The sequence below is a fragment of the Heterostelium album genome (assembly GCF_000004825.1).
Source record: "Heterostelium album PN500 unplaced genomic scaffold PPL_contig6, whole genome shotgun sequence".
NCBI lineage: Eukaryota > Evosea > Eumycetozoa > Acytosteliales > Acytosteliaceae > Heterostelium > Heterostelium album.
In genome coordinates this window covers 173,187-197,811 of record NW_008805083.1, presented here as the reverse complement: position 1 = coordinate 197,811, position 24,625 = coordinate 173,187, and the positions used below count along the sequence as shown (strand labels likewise).

General features: G+C 32.8%; 7 protein-coding genes across 7 annotated transcripts; 2 read left to right on the top strand and 5 right to left on the bottom strand.

The window, feature by feature from the left end:
* Positions 1–20: 20 nt before the first annotated feature.
* Positions 21–1,782, bottom strand: PPL_03615 (BTB/POZ domain-containing protein; the record flags this gene model as incomplete). The annotated part of the gene is made up of 3 exons (XM_020574542.1): positions 21–267; positions 687–1,614; positions 1,758–1,782. The coding sequence occupies 3 exons, from the start codon at positions 1,780–1,782 to the stop codon at positions 21–23; spliced, it is 1,200 nt and encodes a 399-aa protein (XP_020435584.1).
* Positions 1,783–2,123: 341 nt separating this feature from the next.
* pscA (D-alanyl-D-alanine carboxypeptidase/D-alanyl-D-alanine-endopeptidase) lies at positions 2,124–3,611 on the bottom strand (the record flags this gene model as incomplete). Its single annotated transcript, XM_020574541.1, has 1 exon — positions 2,124–3,611. One exon carries the CDS (start codon positions 3,609–3,611, stop codon positions 2,124–2,126), a length of 1,488 nt encoding a protein of 495 aa, XP_020435583.1.
* A 504-nt stretch (positions 3,612–4,115) lies between these two features.
* Positions 4,116–4,416, bottom strand: PPL_03613 (uncharacterized protein; the record flags this gene model as incomplete). Its single annotated transcript, XM_020574540.1, has 2 exons — positions 4,116–4,288; positions 4,404–4,416. 2 exons carry the CDS (start codon positions 4,414–4,416, stop codon positions 4,116–4,118), a joined length of 186 nt encoding a protein of 61 aa, XP_020435582.1.
* Positions 4,417–6,033: 1,617 nt separating this feature from the next.
* On the bottom strand, positions 6,034–10,082 carry PPL_03612 (NADP+ transhydrogenase; the record flags this gene model as incomplete). The annotated part of the gene is made up of 4 exons (XM_020574539.1): positions 6,034–6,122; positions 6,551–7,220; positions 7,300–9,791; positions 9,899–10,082. The coding sequence occupies 4 exons, from the start codon at positions 10,080–10,082 to the stop codon at positions 6,034–6,036; spliced, it is 3,435 nt and encodes a 1,144-aa protein (XP_020435581.1).
* A 1,136-nt stretch (positions 10,083–11,218) lies between these two features.
* PPL_03611 (uncharacterized protein) lies at positions 11,219–13,586 on the bottom strand (the record flags this gene model as incomplete). The annotated part of the gene is made up of 6 exons (XM_020574538.1): positions 11,219–11,324; positions 11,933–12,138; positions 12,246–12,281; positions 12,504–12,537; positions 12,675–12,811; positions 12,963–13,586. The coding sequence occupies 6 exons, from the start codon at positions 13,584–13,586 to the stop codon at positions 11,219–11,221; spliced, it is 1,143 nt and encodes a 380-aa protein (XP_020435580.1).
* Positions 13,587–15,075: 1,489 nt separating this feature from the next.
* On the top strand, positions 15,076–17,746 carry PPL_03610 (uncharacterized protein; the record flags this gene model as incomplete). Its single annotated transcript, XM_020574537.1, has 5 exons — positions 15,076–15,097; positions 16,467–16,485; positions 16,864–16,889; positions 16,961–16,980; positions 17,633–17,746. 5 exons carry the CDS (start codon positions 15,076–15,078, stop codon positions 17,744–17,746), a joined length of 201 nt encoding a protein of 66 aa, XP_020435579.1.
* Positions 17,747–20,645: 2,899 nt separating this feature from the next.
* On the top strand, positions 20,646–23,846 carry dcsA (cellulose synthase; the record flags this gene model as incomplete). Its single annotated transcript, XM_020574536.1, has 1 exon — positions 20,646–23,846. The coding sequence occupies one exon, from the start codon at positions 20,646–20,648 to the stop codon at positions 23,844–23,846; it is 3,201 nt and encodes a 1,066-aa protein (XP_020435578.1).
* Positions 23,847–24,625: the final 779 nt, after the last annotated feature.

Genomic DNA, 24,625 nt, shown 5'->3' with positions numbered 1-24,625 from the left:
TTATTTATTATTTACTACTCTTATCTCTTTAAACCTTTTGCTCTTTGTACATTAACTGCCTTGTATAGTGATGTACCTTGAAGCTTAGAACCATTTAAGTTTATATCTTGAAGGTTGGCACTTTGCAGGTTGGCTCCACTCAGCAGTGAATTCTGGAAATCGGCATTCTGAAGAGACGATTCATATAGTTCTGCATCTGAGAAATTACATGAAATCGCAGTTGAGTATTGGAGTTGTGAATTTTGTAATTGAACTCTTTGTAAATTGCTATAATAATTTATTATAAAGTTAAAATAAGATCTTGGTTAATGAAATGATTTCGGAAGTTAACTGAATGATATGAAAACTATCAAGTAATACAATACCCATGTGATAAATCAGAATATCTAAGATCACATCGTTTCAAATTGGCGTCTTGTAGATTGGCTTCGGCGAGATTGCAATACTTGAGAGACGATCCTTCGAGGTTGGCAAATCGGAGATTGGCACCGCGGAAGTTCAGTCCCGACAAATCGAGACCAGAGAGATCGGCCGATGCCAGCTGTATGGGATGTGACGACTGGTTCAGCAGTGTGATGATGTCTTTCTGCGAGAATTTATTGGGATTCTCGCATGCCGGCGATGGCTGTGAGAGATGCTCGATTAGCGCTGTCACCTGGTAGTAACGTGCTTCCAGCAGCAGATACTCTTTGATCTGTTCGTCGCGGATCGTCGGGAGATAGCCATTTCTCAGCCAGTTCAATATGTAGTGGAAATGGGTGCCGTCACGATCAATAAAGATGGAGCCGTCCTCCTCCTTCTGAATGGGAAAGCGACCACTGAACATCAGTGAAAACATTGAATTCGAATCGCTACAGAGTGTCGTCATCGATGTAGAATAGAAGACTCCACCGACATTTAACTTTATCATTCCACCAAACTTTGGTATATATGAAGTTGGTGATGTAGTGATGTTGTTGTTGTTGTTGTTGCTGATGGGAGAGGTAGTGCTGTTGTTGTTGTTTACAACTAAAGTAGAATCTTGTTGTTCATTTTCGTTTTGTTGTTGTTGTTGTTGATCATTAGTATTCAACAATTGATTTTCTAAACAATCAATAGAATACTTATAGCTATTGTTATTATTATTATTTACATGATTATTATTATTATTTCTAAAACTAGTATATACATTATTATTGTTGTTATTGCTGTTTTCTGATGAATTATAGATATTTTCATCGTTTAAACAACCATGGTTGATGATTGAAGATGAAGGAGTAGAAGATACAGATGGTGATGGTTGAGGTGGTGAAGTTGAGCAATACATATTATTGATATTCTCTTCAAATGATTTCAATGATAAAATATTATTATCTTCATAAGAGCTATTATTACTGTTATTATTACAACTACTACTAATACTATTTTTATTAATATTTCTATTATTATTACTGACAATGCTATCAATGTCTATAGGTTTTGTTATATTATTTATATCATCGACAGAATTGTTGTTTGATGTTGTTGTTGTTTTAGTAGTTGTAGTTGTAGTTGTAATATTACTATTATTAATATTATTATTCATTTTAAATTTACAAAGATTCACATCATTATTGGCATTGCAATCTAAACTATCTATATTATATTAAATATTAAGATTAATTTTTTTTTGATTTTAAAAACTTTTTGGTTTGTTCATCATTCATCATCAAACAATAACAAAAATTTTGTGAAAAACAACAAACATATTTTTTTTTAATTTTGATTTTAATAAATACCTTGCAGTATGGTTGTAATAATCATTTTTTATGTTATTTTTTTATCTCTAATTTTAAAATTTATTGGCAAAATAATGAGTTATTAATTTCATTTTAAAGATGGTCGTTTAGTTAGTTAGTTTGTTTTGTCTTTTAATTGCATGACTGTTTTTGCATGCTGTTAGTTCCCCACACAAACAAAGCAAAGTCAGCAACATCAATTCAAAAAAACCACGTATTATTTATTTGATTTTTTTCATTTTTTTTTGTTAGTATTTTTTAATTTTGTTAATTAAAGTTTAAAGATTTATAAAGGGTTATTGTTTATTGTTGTCGTCGTTGTTGTTTAATGTTTAATAAATAAATAATTGCAGTATGATATTAATATTAATTTGATTGTGTTGAAAATTGAGTTAGTAATCCAACGATTGAATCGATGATTGGATTTAGACGTGTTGCGTAGTTTGCATTGTTGGCAATGATTGAGAAGAACAGAGGGTTGGCAGTGTCTGAGATACCGTGCGGTGTGATGATTCCCGATAGACTGGATACTCCGGACATTGAGCCGGTCTTGGCGTGTACTGAGCTGCTGAGTGAACGCTTCGATAGTGTTCCGCTGGCACCGCCAACCGGCAGCAGGTAGAAGTAGGTGTGTTCTGGATCGCCGGCATTCGCGTACATCGCCTCCAGTAGTGTGAGGAATGCCATCGAGGTAATCTGATTGTTTCTGGAGAGTCCGCAGCCGTCGACTTGCTGGTAGAGCAGTGGATCGACTCCCATGCCGTCTAGTATATCCTGAACGAAAAAGAGTCCGTCCTGACTCGATGGATTCGCACTGTGGTTATTAAAAGCGCCCATGATTCGCAGGAATGACTCGGCATAGAGATTGTCGCTTACTTGCAGTGTGTGGTTGATAAGATTGTCGAGGTTGTCCGACTCAATGACGTAGACTGGATACATCTCGTCGTTGCATTGACCGAATGACGTTGAGATTGGTTTGGATTGCGGTGAGTTGAGTGCAATCATCTCTGAAAAAGTATTGAGGAAATAGGTGTCGGGATCGAGAATTGGTACGGTGAAGTGTACGCCGGATGAACCTGCAGGAATCGATCCACTAACTATTGGTTGTATCGATCCAAACTTGAAAGAAACAGAGATCGAGTTCTTCGAGGTGGATGAACCGGTTACTGCGTTGTTGACAACGTTGAGGTAGGCGGAATCCGCTTGGTTGTCCAATACAATGTTTGGCAATCCACCAACTGCGCTACTCGCCACCACGGTAAATCCAACTGTATTCTCATTGACCATCAAAGTAGTTGGTAGTGCTCCATAGTTGGCTGTCAGATCCTCCCATTCCCAGCTGGGTGGAATTGCATTTCCAATGTAGTAGCTATTGTCGAACACCAGTTGATTGATTCCACTGGATTTCGCAAAGAATTGCGATGCCTGATTGAGTTGTGCCGATGTAATAGAAGGATCACCTTGTCCCTTAACACAAAGAGTTTCGATTGGCTCGCCCGAATGGAATGGCTTATCGGTGTAGAACGGTGTTTGAATGGTGTAGTGCTGACCCATCGTCAAGTACATAACGATTGTCGTCAACAGTTTGGTATTGGAAGCGGGTGTCAATGCAGATAACTCATTGAACCGATAGATCTGATCGAACTTTCCTGTTGTAGAATTGAGTTGATCTACAGCTATCGACCAACTCGTTCCAAAACAACTGTGGTTGCTCTGACATCCTGTTAATATATCATTGATCTGTATTCCTAAATCATTTATATTTGGACTAGTACTTAATGTTACAGATATAGATATTGCTACAATAGATAATACTAATAGTACATATACAAAAAATGATTGATATCTAAACATATTTTGAATAATAGAACTTAAAAAAATCAGATGAAAAATAAAACATTATTTTATCTTTCGAAAAATAAGATTTATTCAAAAAATCTTGATATTTCTCAATACCAATAGTTAGTCTGGGAGATCAATTTTTACAATTTTAAAAATAAAAAAGTAATTCTATTATTATTTATTTTAATTAAAGTTGAAAGCTATTTCATTTAAATAAAAAATAACATTTTTTGAAAGTTAGTAAGCAATTATACTGTATCATTCTAAACAAATTATAGTTTTTTTTTTTTTAGATAAAATATTTATCTTTTATAATTATTTTGATTGTTAATAAAAACAAAGTTCATTTTTTTTAAGTTTTTTCATAATCTTTTGACTATAGATATATAAGTTGAAAAGATACAAAAGAGATTTTTACTTTATTTCAAAAAAGAAATAATAAAAATAATTTTACTAATAATTTATTTATATAACGTTTTATATTATATAAAAAAAAGAGAGAGAGAATTTGTTAATTTAATCACACTCGTGGAAAAAAATGAACTTCAAGAATCTTAAAAAGTTAATTCTAGTTGACATTAATTCATTTCCGGTTTGATTGAGAAAGTGTTTCTGACCTGCTGAAGTTACAAAGTTATGTATTTCATTTTGTTGATAGATATCCAATCCATTTAAATGTTTTAAACAATCTATTTATTCAAAACAAAAAAAAAAAGTGAAATTAGTGATAAAATGGACCTTTTTATTATTTTCATTGCTCATTGGTTCAAGACAGTGGAATGAGTCTAAAAATAAAACAATTACCTATTAAAGTCATTCTATTAAATGGTTTGATTGAAAAATTATTAATTTAATATTTTAATTTTATTTTTGTACAAATAAGTAGTAATGTTATAGGGTGGGTATTTGGATAGAGTAATAAATTAATATAATTAAAACATTGAAAAAGAATAAAAAAAAAATAATCAATGATATAAATTTAGATTTTAGAATAATAATTGGCTGAAGTGGAAATAAAATTAAAAAAATAGATTTTAATTTATTTTGATCATCGTCGTCATCAACATCATCATCAGCATTCACAATCGGATCAATCTAATAATAGCACCAATGATTAAACGATTGTATTATGTTGATTAAAAGATAAAAACCTGTTTCTTTTTGTTATGATTTTCCGGTTATATAATATTTGTTGATCACAATGTTGTTTTTGATTTTATTAAAATATTGGGGATAGAAGTGTAGTGTTTAAAAAGGATATTGAAAATCCATAACACATATAATTTTATTCAGTCCTACTACTCCCGTATCTATTATAAACCCTCTATTTTTCGTTTGAAAAAGTATAATTATCTACTGAATACGAAATTTCAATATTTAAAATAAACAAACCAATATTAGTTAATCTTTTACTATTTCAATGAGGAAATAATATTGTGGGACAACACAAAGTACAATCTAAAGAGTATCCAAAATTAATTATTTACAAAGCACTGCGTGTACAATTTTTATAAAAAAAACAATTCAAAAAGTAATGATATCTATCTTCGTTGTGCCATTGTTTTTTTTATTAATAAAATTAAAAATATGATGTTCATTGTTTAAGAACTATGTATATGGGGATTTTAACTTCATAAATAATCACCCCTTTGAACATAGTTTGTCTGAAATTACATACCGCTAATAACACGCTTCAAATTTTCCAGTTCAATCATTTTTTATATATTTATTTTTTGGGCACAAATAATTATTTTTCGCACACACAAAATAAAGAAAGTACCACTCACCTCACATACATGAGAAATCGATCAATATATTTGATTAATTATGGTGTATGTTTATGAAAGGGAATAGAATTTTAAAATTTGTAGTTGATTTCTCAAATATCTTTGCTTGTAATATGATTTAAATATAGATTTTTGTATTATTTTTCAATACAATAGTTATTATGGTGTTGATAATATTCTTTTTCATAATATTAATTATATATTACTCCTTTATATATTATTTTTTAGCAAAAGAAAATGTTGATTACTTGTGCAAAATATGTTGAATATGGTTATCATTTTTTACTCCAAATATATCATCTTATACTTTGATAAATTATTATTTCGTTTTTCTAACTAATAATCAACCTATTCTAAAATCTTTTCCTACATATAACTCATTTTAATTTTGATTCCCTTTTCTGTTTGTACAATTGTTTGGGTGTATTTTATTATTTTAATAGAACAAAATATTTACATACTAAAATGATAATTATACATTATTGTGCACAGAGCACATTCATATTCATTCCATTATTGTGCACAGAGCACATTCATATTCATTCCAAGAAAATAGAGGTCTTGAATATCGACGGTGTGTGAGGTGGTTTGAAGATCATCGAGATTGGTATATACATACGGAGAGTTATTTTCTATAATCAATGTTATTATAAACCATTTTGATCAAACATGAATTGGGTCATTGCAAAGGTTTGATACCTCTTATATACACTTTCCATTGTGTTTGTACTAAAGTCTATTTATACAATTTCAAAAAAGAAAGGATCTAGATGTCAAAGATAGAGAGGACCTGGTATATTTTTGAATTTATAACAACATGTTTTCAAAGTAACTTTACCAATGTTATTTTAATTATAATGATTCAGAATATGATTTTTACAAGTCCAAACCTTTTAATATAAACATTATTTAAAATTCGACCGACAAAAATTTAATTGATCTTCTGAACTGTTTTTTTAATCACATTTTTCTAGATTTCAACTTTGATTCTTTATAATCAAGAATGTAGGAGTAATTTTTAAAGTTTATTTTTATTATTATTCATTCGTAGTATTTGAATTATTATTATTTTTATAATTAATAGGCTATTTTAATTTGAAAGATTTGAAATAATCTTGTTTTTCAGTGCTTCACATGTGTTCTTGGCATCACCAAACAACATACTGGTCTTGGGTTTGAAAAATAGTGGGTTTTGTACATCTGCATAACCAGTTGCCATAGAACGCTTCAATACTACACATTGTTTTGCTTTGTGTACTTCGATAATTGGCATACCAGCGATAATACTGTTTGGATCCTCGATAGCTGCACAATTGACTGTGTCGTTGGCACCGATTACGATGACAAGATCGGCATCTGCAATATGTGGGTTGATCTCCTCCATCTCGTGTACGATATCATAAGGTACACCGGCTTCGGAGAGCACGAGATTCAACTGACCCGGAAGTCTACCGGCGACTGGGTGAATGGCGAACTTCACATTGATACCGTGGTCAGTCAGTGCCTTGACAAATTCGGCAACGGCATACTGTGCCTTGGCCACTGCTAAACCGTAACCAGGAACAATAACAATATCTTTGGAGGTGGTTGCCATCTCTGCGACTTGCTCGACCGATGCTTCGGTGTGAGTACCAGTGATTTTCATTGCTTCACCAGTTCCAGTGGAGGAAGTACCGTATCCACCGAAAATAACGTTTGGCAGTGAACGATTCATTGCAACACACATAATATATGAAAGAATGGCACCGGATGAACCAACCAATGCACCAACAATATTCAATAGATCGTTGTTCAACATGAATCCTTCAGCGCATAATGCCCATCCAGAATAACTCTAAAGCCGAGTCAATAAAACAATACATATAGGTAAATAGTTATGAAATTTGTTTGAGCAAATAACAATCTCAACTTACATTTAATACAGTGATTACAACTGGCATGTCACCTCCACCGATGGCGGCAGTTAGGAGATGACCTTGGAGGAATGAAAGACCGGTGTTGGCAACGAGACAGAGCATTCCAACGGCTGGACTATTGGTGTTGAGGAAGAGTGCGAATGTACCGACGTTGGCTCCGGCAATGAGTGCGTTGATGAGGTTACGATTTGGAAGTAACAATGGTTTCGATGAGAACTTCCAGTTACCGATTTGTCCTTGAAGTTTGGTGAATGCAACGAGTGAACCGGTGAATGTGATACCTCCAATTACAGCACCGAGATAGATGGCACCACGATGGATCAGATCGAGTGCAGCGACATCGCCCATCGATGACATGTAGGTGGAGACCGATGTGAGTACCGCCGCCAAACCTACGAAACTGTGGAAAGCTGCAGTGAGTTGTGGAAGCTCGGTGACTCCAACACGCTTCGAGATGGCAAGTCCAATTCCACCACCGGCTGCAATCATGGCGGCAACCTGAGTGAGAAGGGGAGCGGGCAAACTAAGCGAGCCGAGTGTCGCGGCAATACCGATACCGACACCACCGATACCCAAGATGTTACCGAGTCGTGCCGATTGCTGAGACGACAATCCACCGATCGAGAGGATACACATGGTCGACGATACCAGGTATGCCATCTGGGTGAGTGATTCATTTCCAGGTGTGGCAACAGCGGCGGCAGCAGCCAAGAAACCAACCGCTGGAATTCCATAGAGATACTCGTAGGTCAGTGGATCGGTTGGACGTTTGAACATGTCCAACATTCTCTTGGTGATGGAGAAACCACCGAAAATATTGATGCTTGCAATAAACACTGAGGTTGCAGCCAAGACATTGGCAAATGTTCCTGGGAGATAGCCACCACCCATCATATGAATACCGGCGACGGCGACAATACCAGACACGGCATTGGTGACGGACATCAGTGGCGAGTGAAGCGCTGGTGTCACTCCCCATACGACTTTGTAACCGATGATACACGACAAGGCAAAGGTGGTCAACGACATCATAAATGGCAGCGGCATGTTGATGGTTGCCAACGCAGCAGCACCCAATCCAACCGTAGAAAGCAACGCTTTCTTGATGGTCGAGTTGTAGAGAGTTTCCTCGGGCTTGACGACGGCAGCGGTCGTTGCTGTGGTGGCAGCGGCAGCGGTAGCCGATGGAGCAGGTGGAGGAGTAGCAACTACCTTTCGTGGACGTGGATAAACAATGGTTCCACCTACGACCACCGACGAATTGTTGGCGACTTCATCGCGAACATCAATCATAAACTCATTGTTGGTTGGATTGCCAAGTGAGAGCAGGAACTTCACGACGTTGTTCGAGTAGAGCTGTGAAGATTGCGTTGCCATACGCGATGGCAAATCAGTGAAACCAATGATATTGACTCCACGATGATTTACTACTTCGCCCGGTGTTGTCAACTCACAGTTTCCACCAGTCTCAGCGGCGAGATCGACAATGACCGATCCCGGTTTCATCGCTTCGACCATCTCTCTGGTGATCAACTTTGGTGCTGGCTGACCTGGAATCAAAGCGGTGGTGATAACAATATCGACCTCCTTACACTGCTTCAAGAACAACGCCATTTCCGCATCGATAAACTCCTTGGACATCACCTTACCGTAACCTCCACCACCCTCTCCGGACTCCTTGATGTGGACTTCCAAGAACTCTGCACCCATCGATTTCACTTGCTCTTTTGCAGCGGCACGAGTGTCGAATGCACGCACAACCGAACCAAGTCCCTTGGCGGTACCGATCGCCGACAGACCGGCGACACCAGCACCAATAACCAGTGTCTTTGATGGTGGAATCTTTCCGGCTGCCGTGATCTGACCGGACAGGAATCTTCCGAAATGATTGGACGCTTCGATCACCGCTTTGTAACCGGCGATATTTGCCATCGAGGAGAGCGCGTCAAACACCTGCGCTCTGCTGATACGCGGAATGCAATCCATAGCCAGCGTATTAATCTTTCGCTGAGCGAGAAGTTTCAACGTCTCTGCATTCTGTCCGGGGAAGATGAAACTTATTAGGGTGGCACCCTCCTTGTAGAGCTCAATCTCGTGCTTTCCCAGAGAACTGTTGAATTGGGGTGGACGTACCTTCAAGATGATGTCGGCGCGCGACAACACCTCTTGGGCAGTGGCAATCTTTGCACCGGCAGCGATGTATGCTTGATCGGTGAATTTCGCTCCCTTACCGGCACCCTCCTCGATGAGAATCTCTTGGAATCCTTTCTTGATCAGCAGTGCCACGTTCTCTGGAGTCAAGGCAACACGCTTCTCACCGTGAAAGATCTCTGTTGGCACACCTACAACCAAGTCCTTATATTGTCTCGCTTGATTCTTCCAGTGATCTTCGATGATCACTTCCTCCGCTGTGCTAGTTACTGTGGTAGCATTGAAAATACTGTTTTTGAAAAAACTAAACTTTGAACTTGATTGAAAATTTCTTGTTTCTAAAATTTTAATAAAAAATTAAGAATATCAAAGAAATAGAATGATTAATTATTAATAAATGTATCTGATTAAATATAAATAATTATTAATGATTTTCTTTACTTACGATATGGTTTTGGTGTGAATGAAGATGTTTGGATCAATCTACTTGATGAGTTGAGTGAAAATCCACCGTTTGGGATTGGTGCAGTTTGAGTGGCAAACAATGGATTTTGGTAACATTGAAGACTACCTCTAATATTACTAACTAATGGACTTTTGCTTCCAAAAGTTTTAAAGATTGAATTCATATCTTCTTAATATTGCTTCTTATAAATAAATACAAATAAAATAAAATACAACAACAACTTTCTATAAGAAAAAAAAAATACAAATAAAAAATAAAAATAAAAAAATTAATGAATGGTTAAGAATGATAATCTTATATTTACAAATTGAAGATAAAAATGATTGGTTGGTTTGGTTATTTGATTATTTGGTTATTATATAATTTTATTATTTATTATTATTACAATTAAATAATTAGGTTATCTCTATAATACAATGAAAGTTAATAATGAAAGATATGAAATGAATTAAAAAAAAGGAAAAGAAAAGAAAATAGATTGATTGTAAATTGAATCAAGTAAGATAAAAAACAAAAAAAAAAAAGTTTGATTTACCTTTTTTTGTTATTTTTTGTATTTTGGATATTATTTTCATTCAATCAATCAGTATCTTACTTTCATTCAATATTCTTTTTCTTGTATGTGATGTTGATAGAGGTTGTGATTGTTTTGAATGGTAGGTTTATTTTGTTGGGCAGATAAATAATGAGACTTAATAGCAAAATCATAATATTTGTGTGAGGCCTTCACACACTGATCAAAAGTGTGTTTAATTTTTGAATAAAAAAAATATATTAAAAATTTAATAACCACACTTAGATATTTACTACTTTAAACCACACACTTGATCTTCATTTATTATAAAACCAAAAAATTTAACAAAAATACAAAAAAAACAACATTTTATTTTTTTCAAATTCATTTATAAATGATCATTATAACTATTTTCATTTTCCATTTCACTGCAATAAGACATTTAATAATGATTTCCTATCACAGGTGAACGAGAAAAGTTTTGTTTGTCTCTTTCCAAGTTACAAGCAACACTTTTTATGTGATCAAAATTTTCAAAACCTAAATTAAAATCGTTAGTTTTAGTGGTCTCTTGTTTGCATTAATAAATAATAAACGGTGTCGGTTGAAACTAAAAGTAATTTTATTGAACTAATAGTCGATTGAATTAAGGCTCCCCAAATGCATGCAATATAGTATTGTAAAGTTCTTTTCAATCACTTTCTGTATCTTTTTTATGAAAAAACTTTTCATAAAAGTCATATCCTTTCATTCTCCTTATTTTCTCTGTGTCTATTATGTTGTAATTAGGTTTCTATCGTTCTGCTTCGGCTAACCTGATACGTTCTTAGATCTTTGCTACGTTTAACCTTATCTGTTCTTGAAGCTCTATAAGTTTTCGCGTGCCATATTCTTTCCACAAATGATTATTATTCATAATTTTTAATAAATGGTTGTTTCGAAAAACAAAACAACTTAATTTTTTAACAAAGTTCGTTTTTATTTTGATTTAAATCTATAATAGAACCATTCATTAAAGGATCGTTTGCATATGATAAGTGATATTGATTGGGAATGATACTGTTCATGGCAAAACCAGATGCCTCCAGAAATATATCCATAATTTTCTTATGGTTGTGATTGACTTTTCCACCAATGAATAAGAACTTCTGGTTGATGAAATTGAAAGTTGCTGCATTGAACCTACTGCCAGCAGGTGATCCTCCTTTCGCCAGAGCCACCACTTTTGTTCTTTATTCCAAAAAAACGTAGGAGATCAGTCCATTGTCAAAGTCATCTCTCACAACATTTTTAAATAGTCTCATATCCGATTAGAAATCAGTTTCCAATTGGTTTTTGTCTGAGATCTGTACCTGAAGTTGATGACAATCAAAAGCTTATTGTTATTATCTTTGTGTTCTTCTACCAATCTGGTTATCTATGTGAATGAGTGTGGGGAGAGTGACCCTGTAATGTAGATGATTTGATTGGACATCAGTTTGATAGTTGTCCCTATAAACCTGTCCATTATAATACTTTGTTGGAGGTTTTCCATTGTTGGAGAGGATCTCCGTGAACTAGAGAAAGATTTATCAATATTACTGTCAACTATCAAATTTATGATACCGTTGTTCTTTGAATGTTTCGATTTTAAAAATGAGATTGCAGGAAGAATAAGAGAGCTTTGTGAATGTATTTTATCTTCCAATCTACTAATCAAAAAAGTCTATATTCAAGATAAATACTGTTAATAATAACAATTTTCAATTTCACTTCTGTTTATATGTTGTTATTATTACTTTTCCACAGTTAAAATCTCCTATTACTAAAAACTAATGGATAGCCAGTAATTCTTCGCGATATATCAATCTTAGAAGAAAAAAATACCTTTATTAGTGCAGTAATAATAATTTTCAATACCTATTAATAAATCGTCTTTGTAAATTTAATGTAGTTGGAAAATTAAAGGAAAGAACTAGAAGATTCCTTAGTCCTCATAAAACCTTGAATGTCAAGAGAAGTTCTTCATTTTTATTAAATTCACTTGAATCCGATGTTCCAACAAACGCATCACAATAATCAATTATTAACCCTCGAAGTTATATAAATTAAATTTTGGAAATAACTAAAAAATAAAATATTTATATTTATATTATATTCATTCTTCATTTGAAGATCTTTAAAGAAATAACAACAACAAATGGACTTGGAATTATTTTAAAAATTTATATTTTATTTGATTCGAATTGTTTTGTTATCCACATAGGCCATTCTTCAAATGAAAGTTTCGGTGTGTTGATAGCGGTTTCGTAGAGGTCATAGATGTTAAGATTACACTCCCAACCCAAGTTGGCAATTTGGAGTTTTATACTTCTGGCAACCGTCAGGAAGTAGAGTTCCTTAAAACGAATGAGATTCAGAGTCGTATTTCATTCGCATATCTCTGAGTTCAATCTGAGATTTGTCCATATCGAGCTGAAACTCCAAGAAATTGGCATGCAGTTGTTTCAACTTCTTTTCACCCTCTTCCTTAATGACACGAATGATTACCAATTGATCTTCCTTGTCCTCCAATAACTGTAAGAGATATGACTTTTGTTTCAACAAATTCTCACACTCCTGCTTGAATGCGTTCAACTCGGCAAGCATTAGTTCATTCTCCTTTTGATATCTATCACTGCTCTCTGCTTCTTTGAGTTGATGAGCAATGTCATCGATTGAATTTGACATGCTGATGATTTGTTTCAATCTCTCGGTGGCATGTTCGTCACCCGAGGTAACGAGTGTTGAGAACTCCTTGCCAATACTATCCTTTAGTTGTCCGTTCTCTCTGGACAATCGTTCCTTCTCTTCGGTCAGTGCTTTAATGGTTGTATTCATTGCATTGACACGACTCTTGAAATCGTCGAGCGAGTACAGCGATGTCTTTGCTTCGTCTTTGAGCGATTTCAACTCTTTGATGAGTGCAGCGTTCAACTCTGATGGAAAGAGATAGTATAGATGGAAGCAAATTAAAATTGCAATTATTAAAATGAGAGTTGAAGTAACAAAATAAAATTTAGATTGGATCTTTATGTTTTCCTTCCTCTGTCTAACTAGCTCAAGCTGTATGGCAGTGAATTGGTTATGTAAATTTTCATATGCCTTGTCTTTCGACAAGTTTTCACTGGCCATATCCTTTAATATATATTTTCTACTTAAATCTAGATAAACCAACTTAATAGTATTTAAATAAAAAAAAAAACTGTAACCACCCTTTAATAATTTAACACATTTTTTTTAAAATTAATGCTGAACTTTTTCAAAAATAAAATCAAAATATGTTAAATTTTTTGTGTTGTAATAATATTAATTTGGTCATTGATTAACCATTCACGGTTAGCCTTTTCAAGTTTTGAAATGTATTGGAAGAAATGGAAAATAAGTGATTATGTTTTAAATTAAAAGTACAAAATTAAAATCATAAAAATATTAAAGGATAATGTTTTTAGAATTTAATAAATTTATTGCAATTATTAATTTTTAAGAATAACCTATTTTTATAAACAAGAATAGAATATGACAATCATGTGTATTATAGATATATCTCTTAAATATATATATTTATCTCATCGTGATGATGTTTATCATACTTTAATGTGTGGTGTGGAGAGATTGATTATGATAAACCGATGATCTATTGCGAAGCGATCACCATTCAACAATACAAAAAAAATAAATTAAAAAAAAAAAAAAAAAAAAAACAATGTCTTGATCAGGATCCTAAACACACAATGCAAAGCTTAATAAAAGCACACATTACCAATTAAATGAAAAACAATAGTAACATCTATTCATACTAATAGTTAGTAATATAAATTAACCGTTAGTTATTATGTTCGGTCAGTCATAAGGTTCACAGTGTATTTGAAAATGGTGTTAACATAAGTTATGTTATAATCACACCATTTTTAGAGATATAATGTTCAAGCTTTTAAATATTCGTTGTCATTTAAGTGATTAAACAAACAACAATGGGTTTATTGTCGGTGACGTTTCATAAGGTAGGTAGCGCAAAGCAATCAACAATAACTATAACATCCATCTATTACATTTAAAAATCAAACAATCATTAATTGTGTTATTGTTAATGTTTATGTATATGTGTTTAGGTGTTTGTTTAAATAACTATCACAAAATAGATCAACAAACAACATTTTTAAACCAACTATGAGTACATGACCACCACTTTGATCATCAGTGAGTTTTAAGAAAGATACTGAAAAAGATATAAATAACAATCAAAACACACACAAAGATAAACTTATCATATTCGAGTGATACATCTCATCTTGATATAATGAACACTCTTAAAATCAAATCAAATCAAATGATCACTCACCAAAAACACACACAAACACACACCCAACTATAAAGAATATTAAAAATTACCACCACCACCACTACTTCTCAAACGATGAACGTATGTACACACTGCCACACTCAGCAACTATAACAACAAATTTTATATACAATAGGTTCGTTTATTGGTGATGTTATTGATAAAAATATAATATAAAATATTAGAATTAGAAAAACAAACTTAAAGTTAAAATTATAATACAAAGAGGTATAACCCACCTACTCTTCTCTTTTCTTTCATCTCTTCACCAATTTTATTAAAATGACTTCTCTTTTCTCAGAGAGTGAGTTAGTGAGTGAGTAAGTTCGTGTTATTGTTGTTGATTTTAAGAATTCAGTTTCTTCTTTTAAAAAAAAAAACAAACAAAAAAGTATGCAGCTGACAACAATAAAATTATTAATAGCATCGGGAGCAGCATGATTTTCCAATTTCTTGTTTTAATTTGATATCATACTCTGTTTGTTGAGATGATCACCAACACCCATATCACCAAAACTTACCAAACAAATATTGTGAAAATAAAATTAATATATATTAATTATAAAAGTATTAATATTAATATCAAAAACCTTCATTAAATCAAATCAAATCATCTAATCAAGTTGCAATTGCATTTAAATCAATCATTATAAACCCAAACTTTTCTAAAAATATTTATTTTATTGTACATACTTTGAATTTCATAGCATATTTAATTTATAAAGTTTTTTTTTACTTAACTCAATATATATAAACCATTTTCTTTTCTGTAAAATCATTGATACTTAATTAATTAATCTATCTAAAGACCAAATCCAATTCAAATCATTCATCTTTTATTTCTGGTATTAAATTTTTAAAAAAAAAGGTATGATTTTATTTTAATATTTCTTCTTCATTTAAAAACAATCAATACAATCAACATTATTACGAATTACTTAAATCAAATATATTAACAACAATTAAAGATATCAAGTCAATCAATACACCATTTTTTAAATTAAATAATTTTACTTAATTATTTCAGTAAAAAATTAATATCTTTTATATTTCAATTATTATTATAATATATATATATAAATAGATATATATCACATCACACTTGTCATTATTAAAATCCAAAATCATTAAAACTTCGTTTGTTACGATAAGCCAGACACAGTCAGCCAGCTATCAGGTCAATAATTTGGTGTATTCTCACCATCCACATATCTTCCAGTGCCGACTAAGGAATAGAAAAAAAAAAAAGAACCACTGTCTGTTTGCTGTTTGGGTATGTATAATATGAACAACGATGCTAAAACTCAAACTTAGGTGTTTATTTTTTTTTTTCAACAACTTTTTGTTTTTTGTTTCCATATCAATCAAACCTCATAAAAAAACCAATGAAAGTGGACAGTGTATATCATTTCATTAATTAGTAGAATAATGTCACTTTTGGTAAAACTACTGATATTATCAAATCAATCAACCAACATCATTCATTCGCTTATTATTATTGTTTTCCATCACTTCACTCGACCAACCCACTACACACACTACTCCACACACTTTTTCTCCCAAGGAAATCCAATACATTTTCCAGACTGAAAGAAAAAAAAGATGTGGGATTGGATGTGTACATCACCACACACAACACTCTCTATACTTCATGCATATATTATTATTTTTAGTGAACAACAACAATAGAATGTAAAATTTGATGATATTGTATATTGGATCAACATGTGTATTTTTTTGATATGTGATGGGTGTATGTGTGTGTCTGTGTGTTTATGTGTTGTGTGATTATTTTATTAGATATTATACTCTGTTTGAGTATCAAGATGAGTGATTGGACATCATCTTGACATATCATATCATATTTATTTTTTAATTTATTTACACAATTAATTAACATCAACAACACACACATGTTAACATCTTATTGAAAAAAATAATTCAGTATTAGATAGATTTTGTTTGTTCTATCTATCTATCTGTCCATCTTATCTATTAATTATAATCATTTCGCATTGTACAATATATTAAATTGTTCTTTCAACAACTATAAATTTAATTATAAAATAGTAATCTGTTAGTGGAAGTCGTTGGAAGTCAGTTTGAAGTTGTTTTGCGAGGTTGTGTTTTTTTTTGTTGTCCAATTAGTGTAGTTTTAGTTTAATAGTTAGAGTTGGTATTTTATTTGTAAGTGTATAATAATATTTTAAACAGCAATCTATCTACTACACAAAATAACAATAAATAATCATAATAATAATAACAATAATAATAATAATAATAAGTCAAATATATATTTATCAATAAATTCATGATGTTGATGTTGAAGAAGGATGGTTGTGTGTGTGTTTCAATTTCAATTTCAATTCACAAAACATAAAATTCACCATAATCAAATCATATTATTATAATCTATTACTATAAAAAGAATAATAAGAATTGTGTAGGTGACATCAATAACAATACTTCTATCCATTAACGTCCAAAAATGTTATATTTAATGAATAATATCATATCTATTAATCGTTTCATTTGAAAATCGACTGAAATTAAAAGTTTTTGTTGATCAACAAAATTATATATCCATTAAATTCAACAACATCACCTCCAACATCAACAATAACAACAAAGAATAACAATAACTAAACAAATAATAACAATATTTATATTTCCAACAACATCATCATCATCATTTTAAAAATATCAATTTGTTTCTGCTTTTTTATTTCTTTCTTTAGATTTTCTTTTTATATTTCACTTTCTAAAATTGATTAAATTCTAAATATATACTAATTTCCGAAAAATTAAATTCAATACCTTTTCCAATTAATTAAAAAAGGTCCCTAACTTTTGTACTAGTAGTAGTAGTAGTTGTAGTCTAGAAGAAGAAGAAGGAATAAAACAGTTCCAAAAAAATAACCAAAACAAGAAAAAGTCCGACTCTTCAAAATAATATTTATTTATTTTTTCTTTTTGGTATGTAAAAGGCATTTTTCAAATCATGATAATTATAATATCCTTCGTTTTATGTTAATCAAATCAAATCAAATAACATCATATAAATCATCAAAATTCGGAATCAATTCAAAGTACCATACGAATCTTTTATTTCCTATTTTATCGGATTATAATAACCAATCAATCTATCATCATCACCAATCAACCAACAACAAAAAGTTAAAAGAATTTTTATAGTTAATTTCTTTTCTTTACATTTCTATTTTTGTTTTGTTTTTTTTTGTTTAGAATGGTTTTTCTTAATTTCAAACAATTTAGTTTCTTTTTTTTGTTTAGTTTAACATATTTGTTCTTGTTTTTATTTTATTTAGCAATATTAATTTAAACACAACTTAGCACAAATCATAACAGTCTCAGTGTCACATCATATTTTTCTCCCTACCCTCTCACTTCAAACACACACTACTTTTTTGGATTTTTTGAATCATTGATTAAAGTGTGTGAAAAAAATAGTTGTGTGTGTGTTTAATTAAACACATTTAAAAAATATGATTGTGGGTGTGTGGTAGTGGGTGTCATTACACTATTCTACACAACACTTAACACTTTTAAAAATGATAATTATTTATCAAACAATATAATATTATATATTGTGTGTTTGTTTGTTTTTGTTTGTTGAATTGGTTGTTTGTTTGTGTGATGTGTTTGTTAAGGTGGTATGTGATTGTGCTTGTTATTGTTGCTGTGTGATGTGTTAAATAAAAATAAAAATATATATATATATATTTATATAAAAATATGATAATCAATTCAATCAATCTCTCTATCTTCAAACAAATTTAAAATAATATTTGAATTGTTTATCATTAAAATAAAAGCAGCACACAACAGCATATATAAACACACATACACCTACACACATAGTTGCAATCAAACACTCCCTCAAACACTCATTCAAACTCATCCTTTTCCAACCATCTATCTATATAACAACAAAAACTTTTTGTTTTAATTTAGTTAGTGTTGTTAAATAATAATAAATTATAATTTCTGAAAGAAAAACATAACCAAAAATAAATAATTATTAAATATATATTTATATATTTGTTATAAAAGATAGAATTATAATATTTATATAATTTCGAGATAACAAAAACAAACAACAATACATAACAAAGTAAAAACAAAAACAACAAGAAGAATCAATCAAAAAGTTCACAATTGTGTGTATCTTTTCAATATTTATCAATCTAGTAATATTGTTGTTGTCATAATAATATATGTTGTAGTAGTAGTAATAATAGTAGTGAAGAATTATTTAACTATTTCCAGAGAGGTAGGAAAAACTAAAGATTTTTAGGAATAATATCTATTAGTTGTAGTGACTTTACACTATCTAACAAATCACACATCCAAACAACAACACTATATTATAATAATAATAATAATAATAATAATAATAATAATAATAATAATAACTTAGTTTGTTGTTTTAAAATTGATTGGACATTAAGATGATTGGAGTTAGATATTTATAACCAACAACTCTAACTCTTATATAACTGCTACACTCATTCATTGATGCCCATTATACAATTAAACAATAAAAAAACAACAATAACAACAACAATATTAACAACTATAACAAATAACGAAATCAATGAATTGTTATTATTTTATACACAATAATTAATATTACTTAAATTTCCATAAAAGTTTTCATACATAATTATCATTTAATATTGTTGTTTATTTTTATTTTATTGTTTTTTAAATATCCACATTCCAAATCTAAAAGTTATTTTTAAACAACAATAACAACAATTTATCAGTAGTAGTATCAAGTCTATTCTTATCAATGACAATTATATCTAAGAACTATTCTTAATTAAAATAGTCAGTAACCAATCAATCTGTTGATTCAATCAATCAATCAAACAATAATCACCAAATTAAATCCACTCACTCTTTTTATACCCCCAACACTATCAAACAAGTGTGCCATATATACAATTTTTCCAAACACACCAACATTTAATTCATTGTATAAATTTGTGGTGTGTGAGTAATGCATATTGTGTTTTGATAATTTTTATTATTTCCTGCTGTGTGTATATTTATTTCTCTTACTTTTATTGCTTTGTGTGTGTTGTGTCCTAAATGTCAGGACAGACTGTTGCTCAATTAATTTGAGATTGTCATTATATCACTATATCAATTGAATATGTTGTATATTTGTTAATTATTTTTAATGATACATCTAACCTTATTCATACCTATCCGATTATATTACGATCATTAAAACCGTGATTAATCATCAACATCATCATCATCGATACCCCCACCAACAACACCAACACCACCAACAACAACAAATTAATTGTTTATAATTTTAATTCAAGAAAAAAACAATAATAATAATAATAATTTATTTTATATTTAATTGACAATTGTGATAAAATTATATTTATACATTCATTCATTGATTGATTCCAAAAATATATATCATTTACATTTATATAAAAAAAAATAATAATAACAAAAAATAATAATAATAATAATTTATAAATTTATTTATCATATGAATAAATAAAGTAAATTAAAAAAGTAAAAGAGTAAAGTAATACTAATTATAATATTATTGCCAATACCAATCCATAGATAGATAGTTTAGTAGCACAACAACACTGAAAATATTTTCAATCAAAATATTAGTGTTGAATCAACTTTTTTTTAAAAATATATATTTATTTTAATTTTATTAAGGTAAGAGATAATAATTATTGTATGAAATGGATAATATAAATAATATATAACTAACTAAATATTTTATTTATTATTAGTAAATCAAAAGGAAAAAAAAAAAAACAAAAAAAATAATTTAAAAAAAAATAATGGAGGGAGGTGATATACCATTAAATACACCTACAAGTCCACAAACAACCACCACAACTACAACAACGAATAATAATAACAATAATAGTGGTGGAAGTAGTAGTAATAATAGTCGTCACCAAGATGGTCACAGTAGTATGAGTGGATATCCATCGAGAATGGACAGCTCTCACCAGTTGATGGGTCTGAGTGGGTCGGGATCCAGCAGAAATCTCAAGCCAAAGCCATCGTCCAACAACATCAAGTGGAAGTGGAACAATAAAGATAAACCGATGCCAATGGACAGAGAGTTGGCAAAGAAGAAGGTCTCTGGTCGCAAGGACAGCGAACGCAAGCTCAAGTCGTCGACCTCGATGCTCAAGAAGAAGAACACCATTATGGATTTCGGTGAGGACGACGGATTCAACGCCGACGACGGAAACATCACCGAGGGACTCCCCATTAGCGAGGGAATAGAGGAGAACACCAATGCTCACTCGCCACTGATGGAAGCACGTGAATCCATAGCGACGCCACGCTTTGAAACTCTGATCGATCCCGATATCACGCCCGCCGAAATGGAAGAGAAGATGCGTCAGCACAAGGCTCACCTCGAGATGGAGAAGACCAAGGAGCGTGAGCAAGCCATGATCAAGAAGAAGTCACAGATGCAAGTGAAGCGCAAAGTCACCTCCAACACCATGCAAGACGACAGCTTCGAGACACTGGAAACAATCATCGGTGAGGAGAAGAAGGAGGTTGTCTTTGAGGTGAAGCCATACTTCTCGCACTCGATTCTCCAGGCAACGATGGCAGTTTTTTTGGTGTGGAATCTTTTCTATTTCGCTTATCGTGCCGGTTGGACTATTAACACTCACGACGTCTACACCATGGGTTTCTCAGCGCTGTTCTTCATCGTTGAGTTTGTCTCGTTCTTGGCAACAGCGCTCCATCTTAACAACTTTACCAATCCATGTACTTTTATCTTGGTGGTTACACTCGAACAGATTCTCGCCAAGCGTAGAAAGAAGTTCCCAAATATCATGATGTACATCACCACCTACAAGGAACCACCCTCAATCGTATCGCGTACCTTTAGAACTGCCATTGCCATGGACTACCCATCTGAGAATCTCTGGATTGGTTTGCTAGACGATTCCGCCAATTTCCGTGAGAGTCGTGGTTGGGCACATCTCCAATCGGTCGAGAAGAACTTCCTCTTCCAACTGTTGCAACGTGCCATCTATGCCGTCCACAACATCGCCCCACCAATGGCCAAATCCAAGGAGGATCCACATGGAATCCTTTCAGAGACTAGCGATCGTATTGCCACCACCACCAAGGAGGTAGTAGAAGCTGAAGTCCAGTGGTTCATCGAGTACTTCCTGTTGAACTCGTGGTTCGGAATCAGTCAGGAGGAACAGCGTGAAGCCGACGACAGTGAGAAGTCGTTGATCTCCAAGTTGCGTGACGACAACTTCTCGCCATACCGTACATTCTCTGCTTTGGAGCGTGAGAAAATCGACAACTTCACTGTGGAATCGCTTCAATCACTCTGGCACGGAAACGCCATGTACCGTCCACTGATCCGTTCGGTCTTGATCAAGAAGGACTACGTTCGTAACTACATCCGTGAACTCAACAATGCTCACCGTCTTCGTTTCTTGAACACCGAAGCACTCGCCATGGCTCAGTACTCTGTGTTGATGATGGGACGTCAAGAGGTTCCATTCGAAGACGTCTCCACCGGTAACGTGCGTATCGACTTTGAACCATCGGGAACCGTCGTCTCACCAAAGTGCACCTACTTGCGTCGTCGTAAACCACCCATTCCACACAACAAAGCCGGTAACATCAACAATGCACTGTTCAACGAATCGACCAAAGTCGACTTTGAATTCATTGGATTGCTCGATGCCGATCAGCAGCCACATCCCGACTTCTTGAAGCGTGTCATGCCCTATTTCTACTCGGACGAAGGATCCGACTGTGCTTTCGTACAGACTCCACAGTTCTTCAGTAATATCTACCCAGTCGACGATCCACTCGGTCATCGTAATATGGAGTTCTACGGTCCGGTAATGGAAGGTCGTTCCGCCAATGGAGCATGTCCATTCGTAGGTACCAATGCAGTTTTCCGTCGTCAACCACTCTATGACATCGGTGGTATTATGTATAACTCTGTAACAGAGGATATGTATACCGGTATGAAGTTGCAAGTCTCTGGTTACAAGTCGTGGTATCACAACGAAGTACTGGTCGTCGGTACCGCTCCAGTCGATATTAAGGAAACCCTAGAACAACGTAAGCGTTGGGCACAAGGTGCCGTTGAAATCTTTTCACTCACTCCATGGTCGTACATTCGTACCAAGCTCGGTTGGCGTAAGATGTTGTACAACCTCGATTCCTGTATCTATCCATTCTTGTCGCCGACTGCCTTCTTCTACGGTCTCTCGCCATTAATTATGTGTCTCTGGACTGTTCCAATCGTCGTTACCGATCCAGTTATCTTCATTCTCGTCGGTATGATTCCAGTCATGATTTTGCCCCGTGTCATCCAATACATGATTCTCAGAGCTCGTCGTCCCTATGAAGCCGGACGTTCCGGTCCATCGCTTTGGGTTGAAGCCACCGACTTGTGGAGAGCCGAACAGACTTTCTTTGCTTTCGCCGGAACTTATATTGCCGCTTGGAAAGCTGGTTCCGCTTCGATCGTTCGTCTCTTGAAACAACGTCGTATCAGTCGTCACAAGTTGGCCATGTGGAATTGGAAGCGTGATTTCGTCAAGAAGCCAACCATTGTCGAGTCGTTCCGTCAAGCCAAGTTGGTAAATGCCGCCGAAGTCGAAGAGGAAACCGGTACCAAGAAGACCGAACAATCTTTCCGTTCCTCCAACAAGGAGTCCGACACCATTAAGAACTCTCGTCTCTTCTTGGCCAACATCTTCCTGTTTGGTGCCAACATTGTCGCCATTCTTCTAACGATGCTTCGTTTCAATTGTTTCCAAGACGACATGTGGTTGTTGATCGTAGTAGCTGGTTTCGCCTTTTCCACCTGCTGGCATCTATGGTCATTCATTCCAATGGCTCTGCGTCAATCCGAAAAACAATGGCCATACGCTTCATCGTACCATGCACACAACATTGTCATCTTTGTCATTCTCGGTTTCTTGGTATTGTTGTTCGTCAAGGTCAAAGTCTGTATTCCACGTATTGCCTAAACATATTTTTAGTACTTGGTTTACAACAACAACAAATAATAATAATTTTAATAATAATATAATAATATATATAAATATAAATTTTCCATACTTTTTTTTTTCCTTCTTCACTCAACATTTCACCAACCAACAAATAAATCCAAACAAACAATCAGCTCAAATATCATATAATATAATAGCCCTCCACATCCACTCCCCAATATATCAAGTTGGTTAAAGTACCTCCTTAAAAAAAATCATTCTCTTTAAAAACATTAAATTTAAAATATAAACTTTAAAAAAATAAATATATAAATGTATTAATCAAAAAATTAAATCTTTATTGCAATCCTGAGTTTTTATTATAGTTATAATTTAAATAATTACCAACCATATAAGATTGTTTAAGATCGAGAACATCTTGTGCCTATCATTCTTAAGAAATTGATTAATCTTTAATAATAATGTTCAAGACAAACATGAGATATTACAAATATTCTTAGATTTTACTAATACAATTATCAACTTCAACAATTCAATCATATAAATATTTGCCAAGCATCACATACTCTCAAAAGACCATTTGTTTTTCAATCAGAAATTATATTAATAGTACACTAATTTGATTACTAAGTAAATTATTTTAATTAATTTAATCAAAAATATATATTTTGATCAGGGGATCTCTAAAAGTAAAATCTGTGATTATAATTAGACTGCAAAGAGTTTGTTTGGTATGATATAATTTAATAGTCATCATATGTTGAGTGTTACACTACTGTCTTATCTGATTGTGGTTA